The sequence below is a fragment of the Wolffia australiana genome, chromosome 4 (genome assembly GCF_029677425.1).
Source record: "Wolffia australiana isolate 7733 chromosome 4, ASM2967742v1".
Taxonomy (NCBI): domain Eukaryota; kingdom Viridiplantae; phylum Streptophyta; class Magnoliopsida; order Alismatales; family Araceae; genus Wolffia; species Wolffia australiana.
The window spans coordinates 23780508-23803673 of NC_135838.1; the positions used below are offsets into that span (position 1 = coordinate 23780508).

The window sequence follows — 23166 nt, forward strand, 5'->3', positions numbered from 1 at the left end:
ATCCATTGAATCTGAATGTTTTGGAATACATGTTGAATACTAATAATCACTGTATTATGATCTCATCATAATTCACTAGACCAGTGCACATATTCATGGACTTCACGGTAAACATTACACAGGAATAATGATGAATAAATGTTACTTTCAATGACCTTGAATAAAACATCGTGGTGCGGTTGGATTTAACGGCCTCATAAAATCCATCAATATGTTATATGTTTTATTTCTTATATGATTAATAAATATTTTTTCATACTCATAAATTTCTCAGGTGATTCTGAATTATATGAATATTCTTTATAAGCTTTAACTTGCATATTAATATGAATTTCTCTATCAAAAAAGATGTTACTGTATGAGTTATATCTACAGCTCCATAATTTATCATTTTTGAGTATTATCTAGTAAGTCAGACTCGTAGTTTTATTAGTGACTGAGTCATTTAATTAAAGTGAGTTTGATTTCACAATATACAAAAATATATTATTTTTAGATAACTGATATATAACACTTTGTAATTATATTTTGTAAGACTACAAGAATGAAAAAGAAGAGATGGATAAATAAAAGGTTTTTTTATTTAAAGGGAGTTTTCAAAAGAAGATATGTATAAGTAAAAAGAAGATATGGAGGAGTTTTTTTAGGTGTTCTTGTATCTTTATCTAATGATGCAGCCAAGTCTAGATTTGAAAGGTCACTCAATGACTTATTTGGTGCCACATATACAATTCGGGGGTACATCTAAGATTACACAGAAAATAGCAGCTAGCTCATATGTTTATCTAAAAGCCCAATGAGTTTGAGTAATTAAAGTTTCTAAAACTCCTCTTAGTTTTCATTTTTCACACATGATTTCTTTCTAGAGTTTTTAGTATGAGGGGCCATCCTCCAAGTTGTAAGCCTTTTGCAGACAGAGCAAATCTCATGCTGAGGTAGCAAGCTTCAGGCTCAGATCAAAGAGTGAGAGGCAAATAAGCCATGGATAATTGGTGTTTAAATCCCCCTTTAATCCCAAGCAAATGCAGCCTTTCATATCCTTCCAATAAAGCATGACACCAGTAAAAGATTTCAGACCAAAGTTCCCTCTTGCTAGGGAACGGTCTATAGTTTCCTGCACAAATATTGAAAGATGAGGTGGTTTACAGGAGGTTGTCGATTTTCCATTTCATTCAGTAAGTTTCTTACTAGAGCTTTCCAGGTCTAAAAAAATCATCCAAGACAACAACGTCCTTGTCCATAAATGGAGCACGTTGAAAAATGAATTGAATTTTATCAGAAAACTACTCTGTTGCATTTCTGTCTAAGCTAGGCATAAAGGTGCCCAACTTTTCTTGTTTAGCTGTATGGCTCTATGATATGTTTTGCACGCTTTATCCATCATCCACTGTTTTGATTCAAATGTTTTTAGTTGACGTCGTTTATATTGAAGGGATAATGAATGACCGAAAGCTCTGATTCAAAATAAAAATCATGAAACATCTTTTCCTTGATCCTTCACAGTGAGTGTAGAGCCGTGTTTCTTCCTTTTATGCTGTAGCTCAAGAATCATGAATTAAATCACGACGGGAATTTTACAAAGAAGAAAAATAAGAATATTGGAAGCGATGGAACCTCTAGAAGCCGTCTTCTGTTGCTATACATTGAATGGACGTGTCAAGCGTGATGCTGCCTACGTCTTTGCTTGCTTCACCAGTTCACCCGCAGCGGATGGAGGCGCATCGTCGGGCTCCAAGTTACAGTACGTCACGCCCTTTTCGTCATCAGCTTTGTTTGATTCGTAAGTCTTGATTTCGCTCTGCGAGGATTTATCAGCACGATTTTCAGACGATCCTTCGCCTTCAGGAGCCACTTCGCGAAAAGCGACGTCGGCGGCGGAAAGCGGCTCCGATACGTTACGGCCTCGAACCATGTCCGCAACTCTTACCTGGAGCACACACACGCACACAGAGTTTTAGGCCGGTTGCTACGTCGAGATAATAATGAGAAATGTTTGGGAAGGACCTGTAGAGGCGTCATGGCGTCGAGGTCGCGCTTGTTGGCGTTCTTGTTCATCGTTTCTTCTGCCTGGCTTTCCATGGAGTCCCTCACGAGCTGACTCAAGAACCTTACGTCGTCCGACATCACCCCGAGCCCTTTCAGAAGTTTCGACCCTAGCTGCAAGCTTGCCTGCCCGACAGTTTGTGAAAGGAGTTGCAGATATCAAAGACGAAGTCAGGTGATTGATAGATAGATAGATTACGGGGGCAACGTTACCTCTGTGTTTTCGAGGATTGCATCGGTGGCACCCGCCTTCTTCAGTTCGAGGAGGTGCTCAAGGTCTTGAGCTCTGGCATACACCGGAACCTGCAAGAATGAGCAAAACAAAAGTGAACCTTAATACATGTCTCATGAACTCTCCGGCGAGGATGTTAAAGAAGGGAGTGACATGAAATAACAAGGTAAGATTGTGCACTACCGAGGGAAAAGCAAGCCGAATTCTCTGAACGGCCTCCAAAGTTTTCTCCTTCCCCGTGTACATCACCATGACAGCTTTGGGCGAGGGAATACCGGCCGACTGGAGAACGGCTGGTCGCGATCCGTCTCCGTATAGAACGGGAAACCCAAGTTTCCGCGATGCCTACAGTAGGACGCATAAGGGAATAGCGTTCTCTTCAATTTCTCAAGCTATGGAGATAGAAGGGGAAGGGAACCTTCACTCATTCATACCTTAACCACAGTAGGGTTCAAGTCAAACGCGACGTAAGGCCACCCCATCGAGTCCCCGTCCAACCCAGAAGCCAATGGAGTGGCCAAGAAGTTTGCAAGAACCTGACCCTTTTGCCCAAACCCAAGGATGACGACAGGCTCCCTCGCATCAAAGTTCATGTCTACGTCTTTCTGCCATTAGGAGCAAGGCATCAGTGCTGGACTATGCAAAGTTTCCGGATAAGATAACAGTTTAAACAAAGGATTAGCACTGCATGCCTCTTCAGGTCCGTATTTGGCCTCAATAATCTCGGCCGCCTTCTTCCCAACTTCGTTTAGCAAGGGGGTAAGTGCCATTGACAGCACCACAACAATTATAAGCAGCTTGTTCAACTCTAGAGGTAGCACTCCCAGCCTAAACTTCAGATGGGTAAACTTTTACATAAGAAATTTAATAATTCTACATTTCAGCCAACAAGGTAACGCGCAAACGGACACAAGTTTACTCACCTGTTCGCCAGCGAGAAAACAACAAATCCGAATTCACCTCCTTGAGAGAGAAGCAATCCTATGCGCACACTCTCTTGGAGGGACAGTCCAACGCGGGGACCAAGCGCTGTTATTATCAGAGTCTTTATAACAATCAGACCGCCCAAAAGGGAAAGTACGTTTGGCCACTCTCGGAGCAAAAGCTGTAATTCAAGGAAAAACTTAAGTTTCACAATACTAGACCAAAAATTATATTCTAAAGAAACTGAAAGTAGTCACAACAAAATAATAAGGGATATTGATCTTTCAACAGAAAATGAGGGATATTGATAGCTCTAATGGAGAAATGGACATGGGAAGCAGTCTTGAAAAAAAGGGATCACCTGTAGATCGATCGATGTCCCTGTGGTCACAAAAAATAATCCGAGAAGTAATCCCCTGAAGGGCCTAATATCTGCTTCAATCTGTGTCCGGAAATTCGTTTCCGCAAGAAGTGCACCGGCCAAGAATGCTCCAAGCTACCGAAAGTAAGGACTGAGTTCATTAGCGATAGAAATAAAATACACAGAGTAAAAAAGCAGATGAAAAAAAAAGTGGTGGAGAACACAACTGTGTCACTGAACCCCAGAAACTTGGTCATAAGTGAAGTCCCTGCCACGGTCAACAGGCACAAGGCCACAAATGCCTCTGAGCTCCTCGACTCCGCAACAACCTGCATCCATTACGTTAAAAGTCAACGCAGACTTCAATTTTTCAAATTTGATTTGCGAACGGAAGTCATTCTTACTTCAAATACGCGCCGAAGAAGATACTTTCCTCCAAGAGAGAGCACACCGAGGCCAGCTAAAGCTTTTAAACTTTCACTTAGTAACATCATCCAAATGCTTTCCTCCACAATATTCTGCAAGAAAAATCAGATTGATCTTTTTATCGAGTAATAACAGTACTTCAAGGCTAACTTTGAGCAGAGAGAAGAAAACTTAACGAAGGCCATATGCAAAGATACTGACAACAAAAATTTATGGTGAACTTATTATTTACATCAGCCATATATGCATAGTTTATCACTTCTTTTTTAGAGAGAAAGATAAGGGATCATATAATTAAGGAAACATAGTTTATCACTTATTGATATCCATGAAGTAATCAGCAAAGTAAAGCAGCCTACCTCAAGTACAGAGAGATTCGTTAACAGATGACTGTAGGAATTCCCCATTCACCGTATCAAAATAACGAGTGAAAGACAATCAGATCATTTTGACTAAAGATCTAAGTGCAAGATGCGAATTTTGAGTTTCTTTTCAAGTTTTGTCTGCTAGGCTGCTCGATCAGGGACACACCGTGATAGCTGTCAAGGCAAGCGGCCACATTTGTACTGTACAGGGTTACTTATACGTACTATCATTATAGAGCCCAAGACAACATGTATGTTGTCTTTTTTGAAAAACATGTATGTTAATACACATTTGTAAATAAATGACACACTGCATTCTTGTTTTTCATGCAATACAACATGTATGCTTACAGACATGTTTGTAAATAAATGACACTGCATTCTTGTTTCTCATGCATGATTTTTCCTGCTTCAAAGAAAAGCCATTGTCTGGAAAACCCTAGATCAAAGAAATCGTGCTTTTGCTTGAACTTTTCAAAGGTTCAATTTCTGTAGGTTCAAGAAATTTTGATTCATGGGCCTAGGTTATTGTCCTCGCGTTTGAGAACTGTCTCTAAATTATGGACAGACAGTCGACGCTCAGATATTCTAACCAGATGACTTTATGGTGGACTTTAAGCTAAAATGGATTAAGGCATCATTTTCCCAGATAATAAAAAATACTTGAGAACAGCAAACAGCAGTATAGAATGTTGCGTCAATATTTAGAGTTAGTATTTACGAGGCTACAGGTTCTCAAAGGAGTACCCCGTCAACTGTTTTCTGAGTGATGGAAACAGAGCAAGTTAGTGAGGAGACCAAAGTTACTCTTCGCTAAAAATGAATTAAAATATTATGCTTTGATTAACAATTAAGTTACAGTTAACTAGTTATGGCCCCCAATAATCAACAGACAACTTCCACTACATACCTGACTCTCAAGCACTGGGAGTATAACCAGAAGAGGAACCACTGCGATGTCCTACAATTTCAAAAATAATGAATATGATTGAATATGCATAAGCAAGCTGCACTCTGATTGACGACATTTATTAAAAAAACCTGAAGAAGTAAGATTCCCAGTGTTGCAGAGCCAAATCTTGTTGGAAGTTCACCCTTTTCTGCAAGAAGCTAAACAAAACACTCAATAAGCGTTGAACAGGAGGTACAAGTGACCAATATATATAATCGGGAAGCTGACTTCCACGAACGATATAAGGCAATAACAATTTTATACAGTCCTCTGAACGATTTCAGAGAATCACGATGAAATCAACTCAAAATGAAACTTATACAATGGGGGGTAATCCGAAAAGAATAGGAGGTTTACTCAAAGAAATGAACTGAGAAGCAGATCCAACACTGGTTTCTGATACCATCTGCAATAGTATCTATGAGTGACACAAGACTAATGGCCAAACCTGGCCTGCAAAGGAGGTCCAGAATGCTATTGACGCTCTTAGACTCACCATTGAGCTTCCCTCTCAAAGGCCAGTTCATTGCTTAGGTGGGGCAGGAACCCAGACATGAGTGGCCTATTCCTATGCTGCACCTTCTGGCCAAACATTGATCATGATTTCTTCCCCATCTTGCTCTGTGGTCACCGGCGTCCATGGAGAATAGCAACCAGTCCTTGGTGACCCTTCGCCATTCCCATTATCCCCTTTTATCCCAGGAATGCCCTATCTCTTTTTCTCTATGCTTCTCAATCTTCTGGAAAATGGAAGACTATTTAACTTTGAAGTACTTTTCATTGGAATCACATAGCAATTGTACAATTGGGCAATACATCAATTCGGGTTGTATCAGTTTCACATGTCATGTGGGCCGTTCAACGTTTTGACACACTTTCCAAGATTTCCAAAGACGATAAGCTCTTCCGGGAAATATTTGGTTCTTCAAACTCCAAGGCCCGAGAAATTATTCTTAGGGTCATTAATGGCAAAGTGAGTCCTGCAATTATTTTGTCTGTACCAGTGGACGCAGTATAACATATATTAATTCCTACACATTTATTCAAATTGATTTATCTTGTGTTTTTTACCTATAGTAATTGAATGGTGGAGAGTCAAAGGGCGACTGTTCTGGGCAACATCTCCAGCAGGTGGTTTCTCAGGGACCAAGAAGACTAAATTTATTATTCCAATTCGATAGCTAACATAGGCAAAGTTGGGATATGAAAACTTGTAAAAATGTATAACCCTGTAGCCTCTTTCACAGACACATTTCACCAGAACAGACAAGCAAATGATAGATGATAATGCTGCCGAGAGGTTGTTGGGATCATCTTTGTTGTTATGCTTTGGCCCCTTTTATCATTTTCTCTGCTTAACGAAGACAAAAAATTGAGAATTAAAAGACGATGAAGACATGACACCAATTAAAGTACATATATGCATTCTAAAATGTCCAAATTAAACTACCCAGGAAAAGTTTTACAACTAGATCCAAAGAATACGACATATTTCCAAAAAGATCTATCGCTAAGAGTTACTGAGAAAGAATCAATTAATTTCATTATCCACAATCAGAAGTAAATAAGCTACTAAAAGCCGCAGAATATGATTTCCCAACCTGTAGCACAAAAGCCGATGATGACAATGATAGAGCCGCCCCAATAACTATGGCTTCATCAACACTTCGGATATTCACCTGCAATCATACAAACATTAGCATCTGTCCGTGACTTGCCCAATATGCTGAGGTCTACTCAGTGAAACTCCTAGAGATGCACGAGCTTCATTCGATAATTTTTTCAAGACCGCAAGTTATATCTGACATAAATGATAATGTTTTGTTAACCGGGGCATCAGGACTGGCTCTCCTGCCTTGTTGAGACCATCTAGGGCTCAGACAGGAAAAACCTTATCCTATCTTGTATTAGGGTTTGGTATAAAATAGCAGTTAAAGGAGTTGGGCCCATTATAAGTCAAAAGTAGCTAGTGACTTGTGAACTAAAAAAATTCCGTGCATTGTCTCATCTGAACTTCTTTATTCTCAAATCAAAAAAGCGTCTGTATCATCTCACCGAATGGTTGCATAACCCTGGCCACTTCTGATTTCACCTTGATTAATGGACCCAGGAACAATGAATGTGTTCATCAGCGAAATTATAAACCAGTATTCCCCAGATAAATTCGAGAAGCGAATCAATGTAGACAGACAGATATGAAATAACAAAGTTTTCTGGGGCTTGACAAAGAAACAAGCCACACGCATAACTGTTTAAACATCAACTTCAGCAAGCAAGGAAATAAATGTCTGAGGACTTCAATCGGTGGATAACCCAGTCAACTATGACGGAGAAGAACCCATTATGTTCCTCGATTGCGCCATCTCCACCTTCGGCTGTTCTATCTCTGCTACCTCTTTCAAGCTGGGTTGAATTGATCCTTCATTAGTCTCCAGGGTTTCTCAAACTTGAACCTTACGCTGATCCCCCTGTTTTGGAGAATATCCTTGAAGTTTAAAGCATTTCTCCTTGGTGTGGCGATTTTGTTTGCAATGAATGCAATATAGGCTGTCTTTTGCATCTCCATTGATGACTGAGTTTTTCCTATTCTCTTTCTCTTTTAAAATCACTTTGTCAATGAGCAGTGATGGGCATGGCGAAGATTTCTTGACTTGTCTTTGTCATCCTGGGTATGTCGACAGAGTCTGGCCTCTTCTGCCATAAGCATATGGATAGGCCCATTGGGATCTGGTACATCCTCCCAGTGTAGCATCTCCTTCCTTGCGTCTTCATACACAGGGATCAACGTCACAAGTACAGTGAGCATCCTGCACTTAAAGGTATAGATGTATTCCTCATTACCATTTACAGGGCAATATGTGTCCCCTTCCCTCCAGAGGAATTCGAACTTGTATGCGTATGTCCTAATAGATTTGTCTCATTGAGTCAGCTTCTGCACCCTATCACTAAGGGCATATAACTGCCATGTGCTGCTATGCAGGGAACAGTTTTAGTGAACTCGATCCGATAACTATTTCACAGTATCAATGTATAGAAAGTTATCATACATATTTGGGGTTATGGTGCCTAGGAGTCTATCATGAATGAAGGCTTTGTCAGCTTCCCACGCCTCAAATCTGAGACCACGATCCTGGAAAAAGTGATTACTCAGAACCCTCTCTTTCAGCGATATCAGAACTGATGCCATTGAAAGACGATGGTGCCCGTAGTTTTGGGCTTCTCTGGAGAAGGACGTAAAGAAAGGAAAATCTTTGTTTCTCTTTGTTCTCTTGCCCTTCAGATGCTTATCCCACTCTCTACTTAGCAGGTGCCGATCCATCTTCTCCAGCTACGGAGTACACTCGCTGCAGATAGATAAGAATGACAAAGCAGCGATACTTGCCAACAGGTTCTCTTTCAGAACAGTAGTTCTGGATCAAAACTTCTTTGACCAGTGGATCACAAGGAGGATGAGAGCTCTATGCTAATGAATCACACCCAGAGAAGGTGAAGCTTTGATACCGTGTTACCCATTGCATCAGCAAAGGCACTCCTGCCGTTGTTGAGACCGTCTAGGGTTTGGAACGACAAACCTCAACTTATCTCATATTATGTATTGGTAACATGAGTATAAATACTAGTTACCAGAGTTAGACCCCTTCCGCAATGGGAAATACATGGAAAATGAAATAAACATGAACCGGTATGGGCTGGTTCAAGAATGGCCCAAAAGTGAATAACGAAGGGAAATATAAAGACAGGAAGGGTGATGTAAATGCCTCTGTCTAAAATGTTTGAGTCATTCCTAATGAAAAAGAGTTAAGATGAATAGTATGTGGTTGGGACTGGAGGACATCTTTATTCTTCTGGTGTGCTGGGTTGCTTTTTTCCTTGACCAAAAAAAGAGGCACAAAGCATTTCAAGGAGTAACTCAAATCCAATTAAGGGCTTTTTCACACAAACTTGAACCTTCATTTTTAAAAGGAGAGTAGAGTAGATGGATCTGCACGAGCTTATATTCTGTAATGTTGGATAGGATTATGATTGAATTAGCCCGCTAGCTATCACAATAATTTGTTAACTACAGGTCCAATTCATTTCCACCTAAACTGGAAGCAACAGGCCTTACTCTTGCATGCACCTCAATGATCCTTTTTCGTCATATATCCCGCTCCCACTTTTTTAAAAGTAATTTCAGACCAGATTATCGCATCATAAGTGCCATTCATAGTTCACAACATTCATGGATACAGAACCACCCATGTGTCAGGATAACAAATATAAAATATTTTATTCTCAATCCTTTTTTGCTACCGTATCAGGAAACATTGTTCAAATGAAAAATCTGTCATTGGCCATTTAGAATACACCAGCGTGCAGTTAAGTGAAAGAACTTTCATTTGTCCTTTTAATTGAAGGATATAAGATCCTCATGTAGAAATTTTGTGTAAACAGCCCCAAGAATGAACCCTCCTGATGCAATTCCCGTCGCATATAGGACTAGTTGCATCATTTCAGCCCAATAGGGGCATTTTGGTTATTTTCTACAACATAGGAACTTTAGATAGGGCAACCCTACCTTTCAGAAGCAGATAAAGAAGTTTAGTCAAGTTGGTTCCTTCATCCCTCTTTAGTTCAATCTGTCCAGCCAGTGATCCTTCCTTGAGCGATGCCCATTCTGCCAGGACCTCTCTTGCAAAAATCCATCCCGACATGGTTCTCCCCCACTGACAATCATTCCAGCATCATGTCACTTCCTTCCCATCCTCTCCCTGATAGGAACTCATGGGTTCCTATTACCTCTCCATCAAATATGAGAACTTCGACAAAAATAAATTACCGTTAGATAATAAATTACCATCGCAAACCACCAACATTTATTCTCACATAAAAGTGCAATACCAAATTCAGCATTATTTGCCATTCTAGATAATATTACAATTGAATAACATCACAGTAAGTGAAACATAACCTAAATGGCGGTGGTACTAAATTCTAGTCATGGAAAAATCCAACCTGGGAGGCACTTAATTATCTAAAGACAGCTCACGTTCCCATTTAAGAAATAAAGATAATTACCAGATCAGGCCTCGAATGAAAAAGGAATTCCAACACTTTTGTTCCGATAGCAGCATTTGGTGGGAGTTCAAAAGCTGTGAAGGCAAGAGTAGACAGAACAACCTGCGAAGTTCAAGATACCATCAGACACTGTTTTAAACATCTAATATTCTATTAAAACTGGAAAAGGATGACTCATTTAAAATATTTTCCTGCTTGGAAAGATCGCCCAGTGACTGTGGGCCAAAGGAGAAATAATAAAGAATTGAAATTGACACCCAAAAACCCATCAATGAAAACGTCCAAAATTTTGAAGATATTGCTTTTCAAGTTTGAAATGCATTTGACATTGACTAGATAACTATTAGGGTAAAATGTGCTTTTACGAAGGATACAAGACTGGGGCCACAACACACATTCATCTGTTTCTCGTTTCTTGATGAAACCCTAAACACAGTCTGCCGAATGTATCCCAACTTTCTGAACTGAAATTTCTTCACGGGTAATTCATCGCACACCTGGTATAAGCCCATCATCAGCCATTGCCTTCTTTCAAACACCTTAAGGAGACGGCCAGATAATGTCCAGTAGGGATCATGGAGAAAAGTTGTTTCTCTACATTTTCCACAAGCAGCCGATTCAAAATGAGACTCTGTAGGACTTTCTATGCAAAATCACTGCAACAGAGGTAAAAAAGCAGTAAATCTGCTTCAATTGTTTTTATGTTATTTGATCTAACCAATGAAATGACTAGTTCTTTCAGGTGTGTATTTCTTAAACAAATAACACCGCAGGATCACACACTTCTGAAAGTTTCTGAATCCATTTCCAACATTTGAGAAAAGAATAATGAACATAGAGTAATGTTTGTCATTAAACCCTGCAAATCACTTACTCCAGGAGTATATTAAGATGGCTATGTCAGGAAATAAATCATAGGTCACTTGGGTGGTTCTCAGTTTCCAAGTATCTTTTTCTTCTCTAGAATATGACAGCCTCATTTTGGCGAGACCATGTTGGTAGATTCAGAACATTAATTGTCAAGCCAAGACACTTAGAGATAAACATTAATCGACTCAGAACATTAAGCTCTAAATGTCTTTTAAAAAATGACATTTAGAGTTTTTACATCTCCAGGATATCATAAAAACTTCAGCTCTGAATTATTGAAAGGACTTCACCTCATAAAGTGGAGGGTGCAAGTTGACAGAAGGGACATCAAAAGAAGCTTCAGAAGGAACCGAAGATAATACACAACGCCTCGCATTTGCAGCCGCAGGTCTCCTCCAACCCTTGTCAAAAACTAATCAAATGTGGGAGGATATCACATCAGATTTTGTCCAGGGCCTTATCTGTTCCCAGAGATATGGCAACATATTGGTGGTTTGACTATAGTGCAAGTTTCTTCTGTTGTCATACCCATTCACTGCATCTGGTACAGCAAAGATATTTATTAAGGATATATTTCAGTTGCATGGATTCCCAGGTCTATTATACCTGATTGTGATAACATTTTTTGTAAGGATTTTTTTGCAATTGCAGGGCACCTTCCTATGTCGCATCACCCTTGGCTATCATCAGACACATGGCCAATCAGAGGTGGCCATCAGTAGCTAGAATGTTACCTTGCGGTCTTTTACGTGATCAACCTGAACTGTGGAGCAAATTAGCTGGACAGAATAGAGATGGCCATCATGTCATTTCTGAATGCACACCGCCCATTTGAACATAGTGTATGAGAGGGTCCCTCCCATCCAAAGTTATGGAACTGCCTCCACTCTAGTATTAAATTTGGATTAAAAGCTCCAAGAATGAGAACAATCACTCCAATTACTTAACCATCATTGGGCAGTTGCTTAGACAAGGATAAAGCAACAAGCAGAGAGGCTGTTAAGAGGTGTGTCTGTCACCAGGCAATGGGTTCTACAGTTCCCTCAGGCTGTACCCCATGAGACCTCTTGCAACATGTCCCAATGAGAAGTTAGCCCCACAGTTTTATGAGCCATAACAGGTTATTCATCAAATTGGACAAGCGGGTTTCAGCCATGGTCTTTTTCTTTTTTTGAAGAAAGAGTGTAAGATCACCCAAGACTGGTTATCCTCCCAAGGTTGGTATATATATGCTTAATGAATACACACGGGACTCAAAGGCCGCCCCACACCCACTTTGTCTTCAGATCCTATAGTACGCCACCCCTAGCCCATTATATTGCGTCTGTATAAAAGCCAACGGACTTCAATGTTTCTCTTCAAACTGCAACAACGATTGTATATAACCCCCATGCAAGGTTTGGTGGCCCTCTCCACTCCACATGGTACTAAACTCCGACCAAATGGGCAGAACTTGGAGTGTCAGGAAACGCTACAGTAATTTTCCTGAATTTACTTGAGTACAAGGCTGTTCTCCGTAAGGAGAGCAGAATAATGGGCCAGCCCAAAAAGTTATAATCAATAGGCAGGTCAAGACAGAGGGGGTTGGCGGGGCAAAATGATTGGAAGGGACAACGGAGGAGAATGGAAACTAAGATCTCCACTACTTTTGTTCGAGATCGTTCACATTCATTCTCCCCGTACCTCTCACTGTGTGCTGCTTATCCATCAGGATTCCAACATTTTTCCACTGGAATTGGTTGTGATCGGTGGGCTGGTCCCTAAAGATAACTTGAGGGAGATTGGTGTACCTCTTATAAGAGAAAACATGGACAATTTACCTGCTTTGTGAGATGGTGGAAAAGGATACCCCTGAAGGTCTTCACATAAGAAAAAGTAGGACAATTTACCTAGACCGCTGCTCCCTCGAATAACATGTCGACGAAGAAAGTTTACCAAAGGGCACATCATGAGAAGCTTCCAGAAGGAGCCGTTGAGAAAACCAAATGCAGTCAATTTACTTTTACTACAGGTTATAACATTGATAGAGCTTAGACAGTCTACCAACAGTGGTTATGTAGGCTCAGTTACAGAAAAAGAAATAAATGAAGAACATTCAAATACAAATACACACTATACATTTAAAAGGTATGGCAGTATTCTCAACATAGCATAAAATATTCATGAACATGGTGTTAATATCTCCCAATATTTATCAATGTCCTACTTTTACATAAATCCAGCTTTGTCACATCCAGTCGAAAAATCTGGCTAAAATAGGAGTCACTTGTGCCAGTACGAGTGCAATGAAAGCATTAAAGAATAACTGGTCAATATCAAATGGAGTGAGCTTTTGTTCATACATGGTTGAAGAAATGTGCATAGAAGTTTGAAATCTCATTAATACGGAGATTTGTGAAGGATAAAGATCCCAGAAATCAGCTAAAAAAAAGATAGTTCATTAAAATTGTCGTGCAAACCTGAGAAAACCCTAGGCCAAAAGCAAATTTTGCCAAAGCTCTCAAACGTGCCAATGATAGCTCCAAGCCCATCTCAAACAACTGAGGAGAGATACTGCAGAATCTCAGAGATATTTAAGTAAAAGGATATATTATACATGTATCACGAAGGAAAATGAAATTTATAAAATAAAAATGAATTAGAAACAAAATGAACTGTGTATCTGATAGGATCCTCAACCTATTTGGGGGTAGTTGATAGACTTTATTCCAAGAAATATCAGAGGAGAAGACACAGATCTGGTCAACGGACTGTTGACCAGACAAGTTAACTAAGGCGGGAAAGGTGGCAACTCATCCCTATAAATAAGGACGATTCATTCAGGTATGTCATATATCATTTTTTTGAAATCAAGGTTCAACGGTTAGAGGTCGAGGAGGCTGGAGCAGCAGGAGGGGAATTCGCCTGCTGATCTGGAGGGAGGAGTTCACCAGTGAGGAAGATCCGCCCGAGGTCGAGAAGGAGCTTCTCCTGGAGGAGGAGCCATTGAGATCTACTTCCGATTCCCATCATATCTTCAAGTGAAACTGTTTCCCGGATTTCTTCTGGATTTCTATATTCTAATAGCACGATCTTAGCATTGATACTCTGGGAGTGTATCAGTAGTCTCATCAGGTTATCCCACAAGGGCATTTCAGTTGTTTTTTCATTACATATTTCCTTTAAATAGGGATGCCCTCCCTTTAAGAGGGCAGCCGACTAGAATGAAGTAAGGTGCCCTGTCTCTCCTCTACATGTCTATGGTCCCACTCTCCCTCTACGATCCCTGTCCCTCGTGATCTTCTCTACCTCACTGCGTCTTCCGGCGGCTCATCCCGTGTTGATCCCTGCCTCATCAGTTTGATCTCCCCTCGGATCATTTCCTCTCTACCACGGGAACTTCTACCTCGCTTCACCCTCTACTCCCCTCCGATACGAGCCTAGATCGAGGATCCTATCAGTGTCATCCAAAGATATTGCGTCTGTATAAAAGCCAAAGGACTTCAATATTTCTCTTCCAACTGCAGTGGGGATACTTTATAACACCTTGACCGTTTTTATTTTTTTGAAGAACTTAATTTATGATCTCCATTGTATCTAAGATACTTTCTTCACTTTACCTGCTTGGGATATTTTTTCACTTTCCACTCTGCATTCAGTCCTTGTTAAATCGGCCAGCCCTCGCTTAATGAGGACATCCAAGAAGCAAATCAAAATGTTTTTGGCTCATCTATTTTTCACTTGCGCAATGGCCCTTCCACCAGTTTATTTTCTCCCTCTGCCGATGAGCTTCATAGTATTATTTTCATAGTATTATTCACAGTATTATTCCTTCATAGTCTTTTTGCTGGTTCTTCTCTTTCCTTCCTGTCTTCCCCAATAAGAACTGGCAGGTTTGTATCATTTTAACTGCTCCAGAGAGGGGAGCAATGGACAGTGACTTCTAACCATCCGAGGTAAGAAATTTCAAGTCAGTAAGTGATACAAACTGACTTCTTAAAAGTTAAAAACATTTTAAAATGACAAAATACCTCTTTCCTATTTTTCTATTTTTTTAATGAAAAGGTAGATCACCAGAGGTTGGTAAACAACCTGATAATATAAAAGATATAAAAGAGAACCACAAGAAGGACCAAACTGCCCCATAACCATTCCTTTCCTTCTAAATGTGAATGGCGATGTCCATTGAAGCCGTCCAAGCCCTTGGAAACAAACAAATTATATGCATCCAGATTGCCGAAACAGAAGTCGGATTCCAAATGTCATCCCAACAGTCAATAAAAATGACCTGAGTGTTCCATGCAAGGACAAAAAGATGTGAATGCACCAGTAGAATGACCCGAGCTAACCGTTTTTGCCACCAATAATGGAACAAGGAACAATCCCCTGGTTTGGCATTGAAGAATTCACGGATTTGGCGGAAGACCTGCTTCAAACCCTCCCAGAATGCAGATGCTCCTCTGACCAGAGCTGCAAGAACCTCCAAATCCAGCCACATGCCAAAATTGTCCTTCAGTGCATTCAGATTCAAATCCTCCCTAATTCATAATCTTGCCCATCCACATTGTCAGAAGGGTACAATTTATTGCTTGTAGCTGCAAAACCCCTAGCCTCCAATTTACCCGCCATCCCTGTACCGTCCCCCGACTACTGCGCCTTTCTAGAGACACCTCATCAAACCTTCTAACAGCTTTCCAATTCCAGCAGACATTACAGACTGAGATATAGAAAATAAGGATCACAGAAAGCGCTGGCTGCAATAGTACCATGTCATCCCAACATCCCACTTTAGCCAGCACCCTGTACTGCCACCCCTCCAGCCTCCTCTTCACCTTCTGGGTCACCGACTGCCAGTACGTAGTTGAAAACCGAATCTTAGTCAATGGCACCGCAATCGACGTCCCCAAGGCCCCAGAGCATTGAACCACCTCCTCCTGCAACAACCCAAACCCAACGACAGCTGACTTGGGGCAGTTAATTTGGAGACCCAAAAAATTTGCAAATAGATCCAACAGCATAGAACATTTTTTAGCCTCCTCCATTGAGCTTTTCAGAAGGAAGACCATCTCAAAATCCATCAACAAACTGTGTGAGCAGGCTTTAGTCAAGCATGTCGCAAGAGCATCTTGCCTGACCCCTTTTTGTAGATGTGAATCCTGCCCCCCTCAGGGTGCCCATTCACCAAGACCGAGAAAGAGTGAGAAGTAATGCATCTTCTGATCCAAGTGCCACCTGTTTAGCAGGACAGCCTCACCCGTCTAGGGAGTCTAAAACTTTTGCCAAGTCTACCTTCCACGAGAAAACCTAGATCTACGTTCTCTGCCATGTCAGTATAATCTCTCATGCCATGACTGCACCATCCACTGGCTGCCTACAAGGTATGAAGGTTGTCTGACAAACTCTGACTAAATCTCCAATCACCCCCCTTAACTACTTTGCCAGGACCTTCGCGATGATGGGGGAGCTGGAATTGGACAACAATATGGGCCAAAAACCTCACTCTAAGTGCCCCTTTGGACTATGGGAGAATAAATTAATTTGATATGTTGATTTTCTTCATGCCATGATTACCTCTAATGAATTCTTCCAAAGTGGCCATCACCTTTATCTCGACTAACTTCCAGAAATCACTAGAGAAAATCACCGGAAAGACGTCTGGTCCCAAAGCCCCTTCTCCATGTTATATCTAAACACCCATCTGAACCTTGTCCTCTTAGAAGGGTCTCACCAGCTCCATTTGCTGCCCATGCATCATCCTTGTTGCCCCCTATCAGACCACTTCCACCTGCTTCGTTCTCCTTGATTAAAAAAATCCAAATATGGGCCATAAGAGCCCAACAAACTGCATGTGTCCCAGCATACTCCTAATTTCCCACCAGCAACCTACATATCTAGTTCTATCTCTTGCCATTCGCCACAAGATGGAATAAGTTTCATGTTAGTGTCACCCTTTCTCACCCACAACTGCCTTGATCTCTGTCTACATCGATTCAATCTTCCGACCTTCCAATCTCAGTGATCATGTCCCTACAACCCCTTCCCTGCCTCGCCGTGTCATCTGATATAACTCTTACATCAAGTTTTCCATCTGCTTTATTACTGATAAGACATCTATCCTCCTGTTCCTTTCCTCTCGAATTTGCTTCTGGAAATTTTCCTTTTTGTATGCATAAGTGCAATGGCCAACAAGTTAATCGAATGTTCAACTGTAAATCGTGTAATGAAATTTTACTGAGAAACGTTGCTATCACAGTTTCTCCTCTCGTATGAGAAGCAGCAGTTTTAACATGAGAGCCTCAAAAAAATCTTTGTAAAACATAAAGCACCACCTTTCGTCCAAGTTTAGTATAGTACGGAAGCTAATTCCATTAGTATGAAGACAACTGGAGAATATATTATATCACCATAGATTTACATTAGAGTAATCATCAATTACACAAAATCTCACTATATCTAAAATCTGGCAGATTATGCAGCGACACCAGAGTCCACAAGTACATAGATTTGGGAGTTTGTACTGTTGAGACAGAAGGCATGGAAGCATGTAAACCAGTAAAATACCCAGCTGAACTTTCAAGGACTAGGATAGACTAATAAAACTGTCACAGATTTCATGCTGCGTCAACAACAAATATGCAGCACACAAATTATAGGACTATGATTCAAAGTCAAACTGACCAAGAAAAGAATTCCCCATTCGGAAAGGACTTTCACGTCAGTGAGATTTCTAATGAGGCCAAACTGATTCAATATCACTCCTGCGCAAAAAAACCCTAGAATCTGCAAAAACAAAGGCGAGTGAATTGTAAGCATAAAATAAACCACATCATTTACACGATTTTTTTGCAGTCATGTCTAGATAAATTAGTTCATGAAACGGTTGCCTTTCTTGAAGAACAATTCTGTGTTGTTATTACACACAAGTACATTGGAAAGTAAAACAATAAACACCGTGAAAATGATAAGAAGGCAGCATCATTACTCACTGGGCTTGCTTTGAGGAATCTGAAAGTGGGAACGACGATCACAGTCACTACCAAGAATGTAAGCGTATCAAGTCCTAAGTCATTGATTACATCAACCGCACTGGAAACTTCAAGTGTTGAACATATTTGAGATTTTCTCTGATGAAACTTGTAGAGATGATGAATTGGAGGACGTCTCCAGCCTGGGAGTCCAGAGTAGAGCACTATGCTTTCCAATCCCTTGCTTGAATTAAGAGAAGATTGTCTTGAGAAATTGAATACAGAGAAACCTCGCAACTTCAAACCCCTCTTGTGAGTGGAGGGAATATGGATGGTCCCTCTCTTTGGCATCAAAGTACAGTAGCACGGCTTGGTAGGGTATATCTGACAATCAGAGACTAATAGCTGCAATGGAGCGTTATAGACCATTAGAAATATTCGAGCAAAATAAAATATAAGATCTAAGATATGCAATCAAAATGAAAAAAAATATGGACGCAGCTAGCTCTATAAAACTACTGAAAATAAACGGCATTTCAAAGAAATAAATATCGATAAAATAGAACAAGAGATTGAAATATAGACCGTGATCTAGATACATACAGTTTCCATCCAATCACCGAGGGCATGTCATGCATGTAACAAGGATTTTGTTGACGTGAAATGCTGGACAATTAATGTACCAGATCTTGCAGCTCACCTCTACAAGGCTATCAATCGGCCAGTTTTTTACAGATTTATGGACAATAGTTTCATTGAACATAAATTCAAAGGAAATTACAAAGTATTCTGGTATGATGCAATCTAGAACGCCACCATAGGACTTTTGGGAAGGCATCGCAAGCTTCTTTGAAGACGAAAATGCATCTACTTTCCTAAAGCTTTGTCACGAAAGTAGCTCAATTTTCGCTGATGCTTTGGTTTTCTTTTCAAATATATGAATGCAAACATTAACACCACATAGAACTCTTCCCACTTGCCATGAATGATCATCGCTTTTGAAGTATTTGATAGCACAAATGAAGCTAAAAATTACGAATGTTGACAAGCGTTCAACTTCATCTGGAGTAATGAGGCACATAATCAATGCACACAACGATAATAGACTGATCTCACCTTCCCTTAAACTTAGAGATATGGCAAATGGGCTGCTTTGTATTCCACAGAGGAATCATTGAACATTTTTTTAAATGAAAACGAAGACTACAAAAGAGTGTACGCAATCTGACGCTTAATTACACTTATGGTTAGCAATAAAACCATTTTTAGCCACAACTAAACAGAACTTGAGGGATGCCACGGCTTCAAAACGACGCATCGGTCAGTCAGCGGTTTCCACTAGGATGGTCGCTCCAAAGTGATGATCATGATCACCAACGGTAGATGGGGAAAGAGTGTCAACGTCTCCCTAGAAGAAGAATTGAGAGTTCCTGGTCCGAACAGGTCGACGACTCAAAAAGCAATTGAATGGGTTCTCGTGTGTAATTGAGGGGCAGGGAATCCACATAAGCTCTTACTTCGGAGGTCTTCAACTCGCCGCAGAAAGAATCAAAGAAAACGCGAAGACAGAAGGGTCTGACGCGAGAGAAGTAAGCAAGCACTGGCCGAAGCCAGTGCCGAAGTAAGAATTAACAGAAAATGAGAGAGGAGATCAGAAGACTGACCCTGTTGGATTCCGCCATCCTTCTCCGGCTCCAAACGTTCCTTCCAATAGGAATTAATCCGCAGGGCCGGTGGCAACCTCACCGCATCATCCAGGCGCTCTTCTCGCAGCGCCAGGCATGAAGGGTGAGGAACAGCTCAAATGAGAGAAAAAAAAAGAATGGATAGTTGAGATGCCAAACAGACGAGCACGAGCCAGCAGCCACGGCGAGAATAATGACGAGAAGCGGAGACTCAGGATCCTCCCTCGTGAAGGATCCCGCTCCACGGCCTCATTCGACGTCGTGGTTTATCCACGATGGCCGCCATGTAATCGACGGCTCACGACCACAAATTTTGATTACACCCCGCGATACCCACGCCCTACAAAATCTTTCGTTACTTCATTTCCACAACTCCGCTCCCTCCCATAGAAGAGACCCGTCAACGGCGAGCCTCTCTTGCCCGTCGTACTGTCGTACAAGGCCTCCTCATTCGACCGGCGATCGATCGGATCGGGCCAAACTCCTCACTGAGAAGTCATTCCAGATAAGGATTGATCAGCGATGGGACTTCATGGACTAAGTGTAGGCTTTGATGGTCCTGGTCCAGTCCCCTTTTTATCCTGTACCTAAACCTTATCTAAACTTTGGTCCTGGTCCTGGTCCTGGTCTACTCATGTTGACTAGTCAAAGTCAAAGGAAAATATTTGCATGAACTTTTAGTAAAGGAATTATTTATTTCAAGGTAATTTATAAGGTTCACCTTATAAAATAAAAACTCAATTTAGATGTTGCTTCCTAGCTTGCTTCAGTTCGATCGTCACACCACATCCTACATAGCATAGATTTGGCGTCACCTAAAAGAAGCATAGACATACACGATTAGAAAATACATTCTAAACTTTGAAATAATAGTACTACCATAAAATGATCACAAATACTTGTATTATTTATTGTCATCCTCTACATTTTCCTCTACTTCACCATCTTCCTCTTTGTACTCATCGGCTTTATAAGCCCAACATTTTTAAGTCATTAATATGGATGTAGATTTTTTTTAGAATATGTGACATCCATGGTCCATGATATTGGTCGGCAATGTTTGAACCAGAACCCTTCATGAACCTTTTTAAAGTTTCAGCCATGGTTTTTATTATTATTGGCATTGTCAGTTGTGATAGCAAGCACCGAGGAAACAAAGGAAAAACATTTCAATTCAGCCATTAATACATAATAAGTTATTAACGCTGACTTACCTTGTTTTTTAGACTATAATCTTTCAATTGTATGTATAATATATTTGCCAAGTATGCACCTTGATCAGAACCAATTAATTGACGAACACCAAGAATATGTTCATGAAGTATTCAGGTTGTCTCAATCCAATGCACAATGATCCCAAGTACGGTGACTCAGTTTGAGCTTGTCCAACTTTCGATCATGAACGACACTTTTTCTATTGGCTTGAGTACCTCTTTCAGATTCAAATTTCTTGTGTAATATTTTCAGCTGCTGCGCATCATAGAGTTTTGGAACTTCAAAAATATGCATCATCACTTTTTGTGTATAAGGATAAAAGTTTCTTAATTTTTTTATGGTTAATAAGCAAAAATGATAGATCCACCCTCACAATGAAGTCCAATAAAGTGATTTTTCTTCCTTACGTGATCTGCCTGAATACTTTGTAGTCTTTTCAAAATATCCTGAGATAGGTTTTATATTGTTTGGGGTCCTAAAGTCAGTTTTTTCCTTGATATGGCATGCTTTCAAGCACTTCCATAACTTTTGTCTGCTTTGAGTTTTATCCGTCGTCCCTATTCTATCCATTATTTTACAAAGTTTGCATTTTTAATTACCTCAGTATTTTAAGTATAGCATTGCAGGATAGACGATGAATTTTTACGATGGAAAGTCTTGGTGTCATCCATAGAGACAGTATCCATCATCTCTAAATCAGTTCTTGTAGTGTACAATACACAGTCTTCTGCCAATTATATTAACCCAAAGCTGTTTATAGTTGGAAAATAATGAGAAAAATAGTAATAAAACTGATAAATTGTATGATGCAAGAGTGAAAATTAATAAAATAGGAAATAAGAATATCAAAATGAAACTAAGATGAGAATCAACACAAATATAAGAATAAGAAAACTAGAATAAAGCAAGATTAAAATAATAACAAAATAAAAATAAAAGAGTAACAACAAAAGAAGAAAAGCCCAAAAGAATAAAAAAAGCTGAAAAGAAGAAGAAAGGAAGAGAAAAAGAAGAAGAAGAAGAGAAGAACAAAGGAAAATCGAAATAAGAAGAAGACAAGAACAAATGAAAATGAAAAGCACAAGAGAAGAACAAAGTAAGATCAAAAGAAGCACATAACAACAAATTAAGATAAAAACTAAGTAGAAGATAAAAATAAGTCAAGATGAAAAGAAGAAGGAATAAAAATGAAAACAAAAAGAAAGGAATACTAAACTAAAAATAAAGGAATAAGAAAAGAAGAAGAAGAAAGGAAGCTCAAAAGAAGAATAAAACAAGCAAAAGAGAAGATGAAAGGAATATCAAAAGAACAACAAGATAATAAGAAAAAAAGAATAAAATAATAATTAAATGAAAATGAATAAGAAAAGAAGAAAATAAAAAGAGAAGAATAAGAAATGAAGAATAAAGGCGGATGTAAATAACAAAAGTAAAAGAACAAGAAGAGAAGAAAAAGAAAGCACGAAAATAAGATGTAAAGAAGAAGTCGAAGAGAAGATTGAAAAAATATATAGGAAAACAAGAACATAAGAAGAAGAGAAGAAAAAGAAAAGAAGAAATGAAGATGTAAAGAAGAAGAAGAGATTGAGAAAATATACTAAAAAACAATAATAGAAGAAGAAGAAGAGAAGAAAACAAGAATAAGAAAAGAAAAATTGAAGAAAAAAAGATGAAAAGAATAAAAATAAGAAGAACATAAAAAAAATAAGGTTAGAAGAGGAGAAAAAGTCAAGAAGATGAAAATAACTAGAAGAGGAGTAGAAATAAGATGAAAATAAGAAGAAGAAAAGACAACGACAAGAATAAGAAATGAAGATAAAAAGAAGAAGAAGAAGAAAAGACTGTGAAAATAATAAGAAATGAAGATGAAAAGACATGAAAATCAAAAGAGAAGAAATGGAGATCAAAACAAGAACAAGAAAAGAAGAAGAAGAAGAAAGGAAGGATGACGAAAGTAAAAATAATAAGGGAAGATGAAAATAAAGATTAGAAGGGAAGATGAAAAAATTAATAAAAGAAGAAGAAGAGATGAAGGATGAATATAACAAGAAGAAAAGAACAAATGGAATAATAAATAGGTTGATTTTGATT

General features: G+C 39.6%; 1 protein-coding gene across 1 annotated transcript; it reads right to left on the minus strand.

Annotated features, from left to right (window-relative positions):
* Positions 1–1442: 1442 nt before the first annotated feature.
* On the minus strand, positions 1443–20360 carry KEA3 (K+ efflux antiporter 3). Its single transcript, XM_078574529.1, has 18 exons — positions 19840–20360; positions 18197–18580; positions 17889–17990; positions 13691–13771; positions 10362–10463; positions 6905–6982; positions 5393–5461; positions 5262–5312; positions 3965–4078; positions 3788–3889; positions 3561–3695; positions 3199–3380; positions 2968–3103; positions 2710–2880; positions 2459–2620; positions 2257–2346; positions 2005–2169; positions 1443–1927 (listed from the first exon to the last, which is right to left on the minus strand). The coding sequence occupies exons 1-18, from the start codon at positions 19855–19857 to the stop codon at positions 1673–1675; spliced, it is 2397 nt and encodes a 798-aa protein (XP_078430655.1). The 5' UTR covers positions 19858–20360; the 3' UTR covers positions 1443–1672.
* Between the last annotated feature and the right edge of the window lie 2806 nt (positions 20361–23166).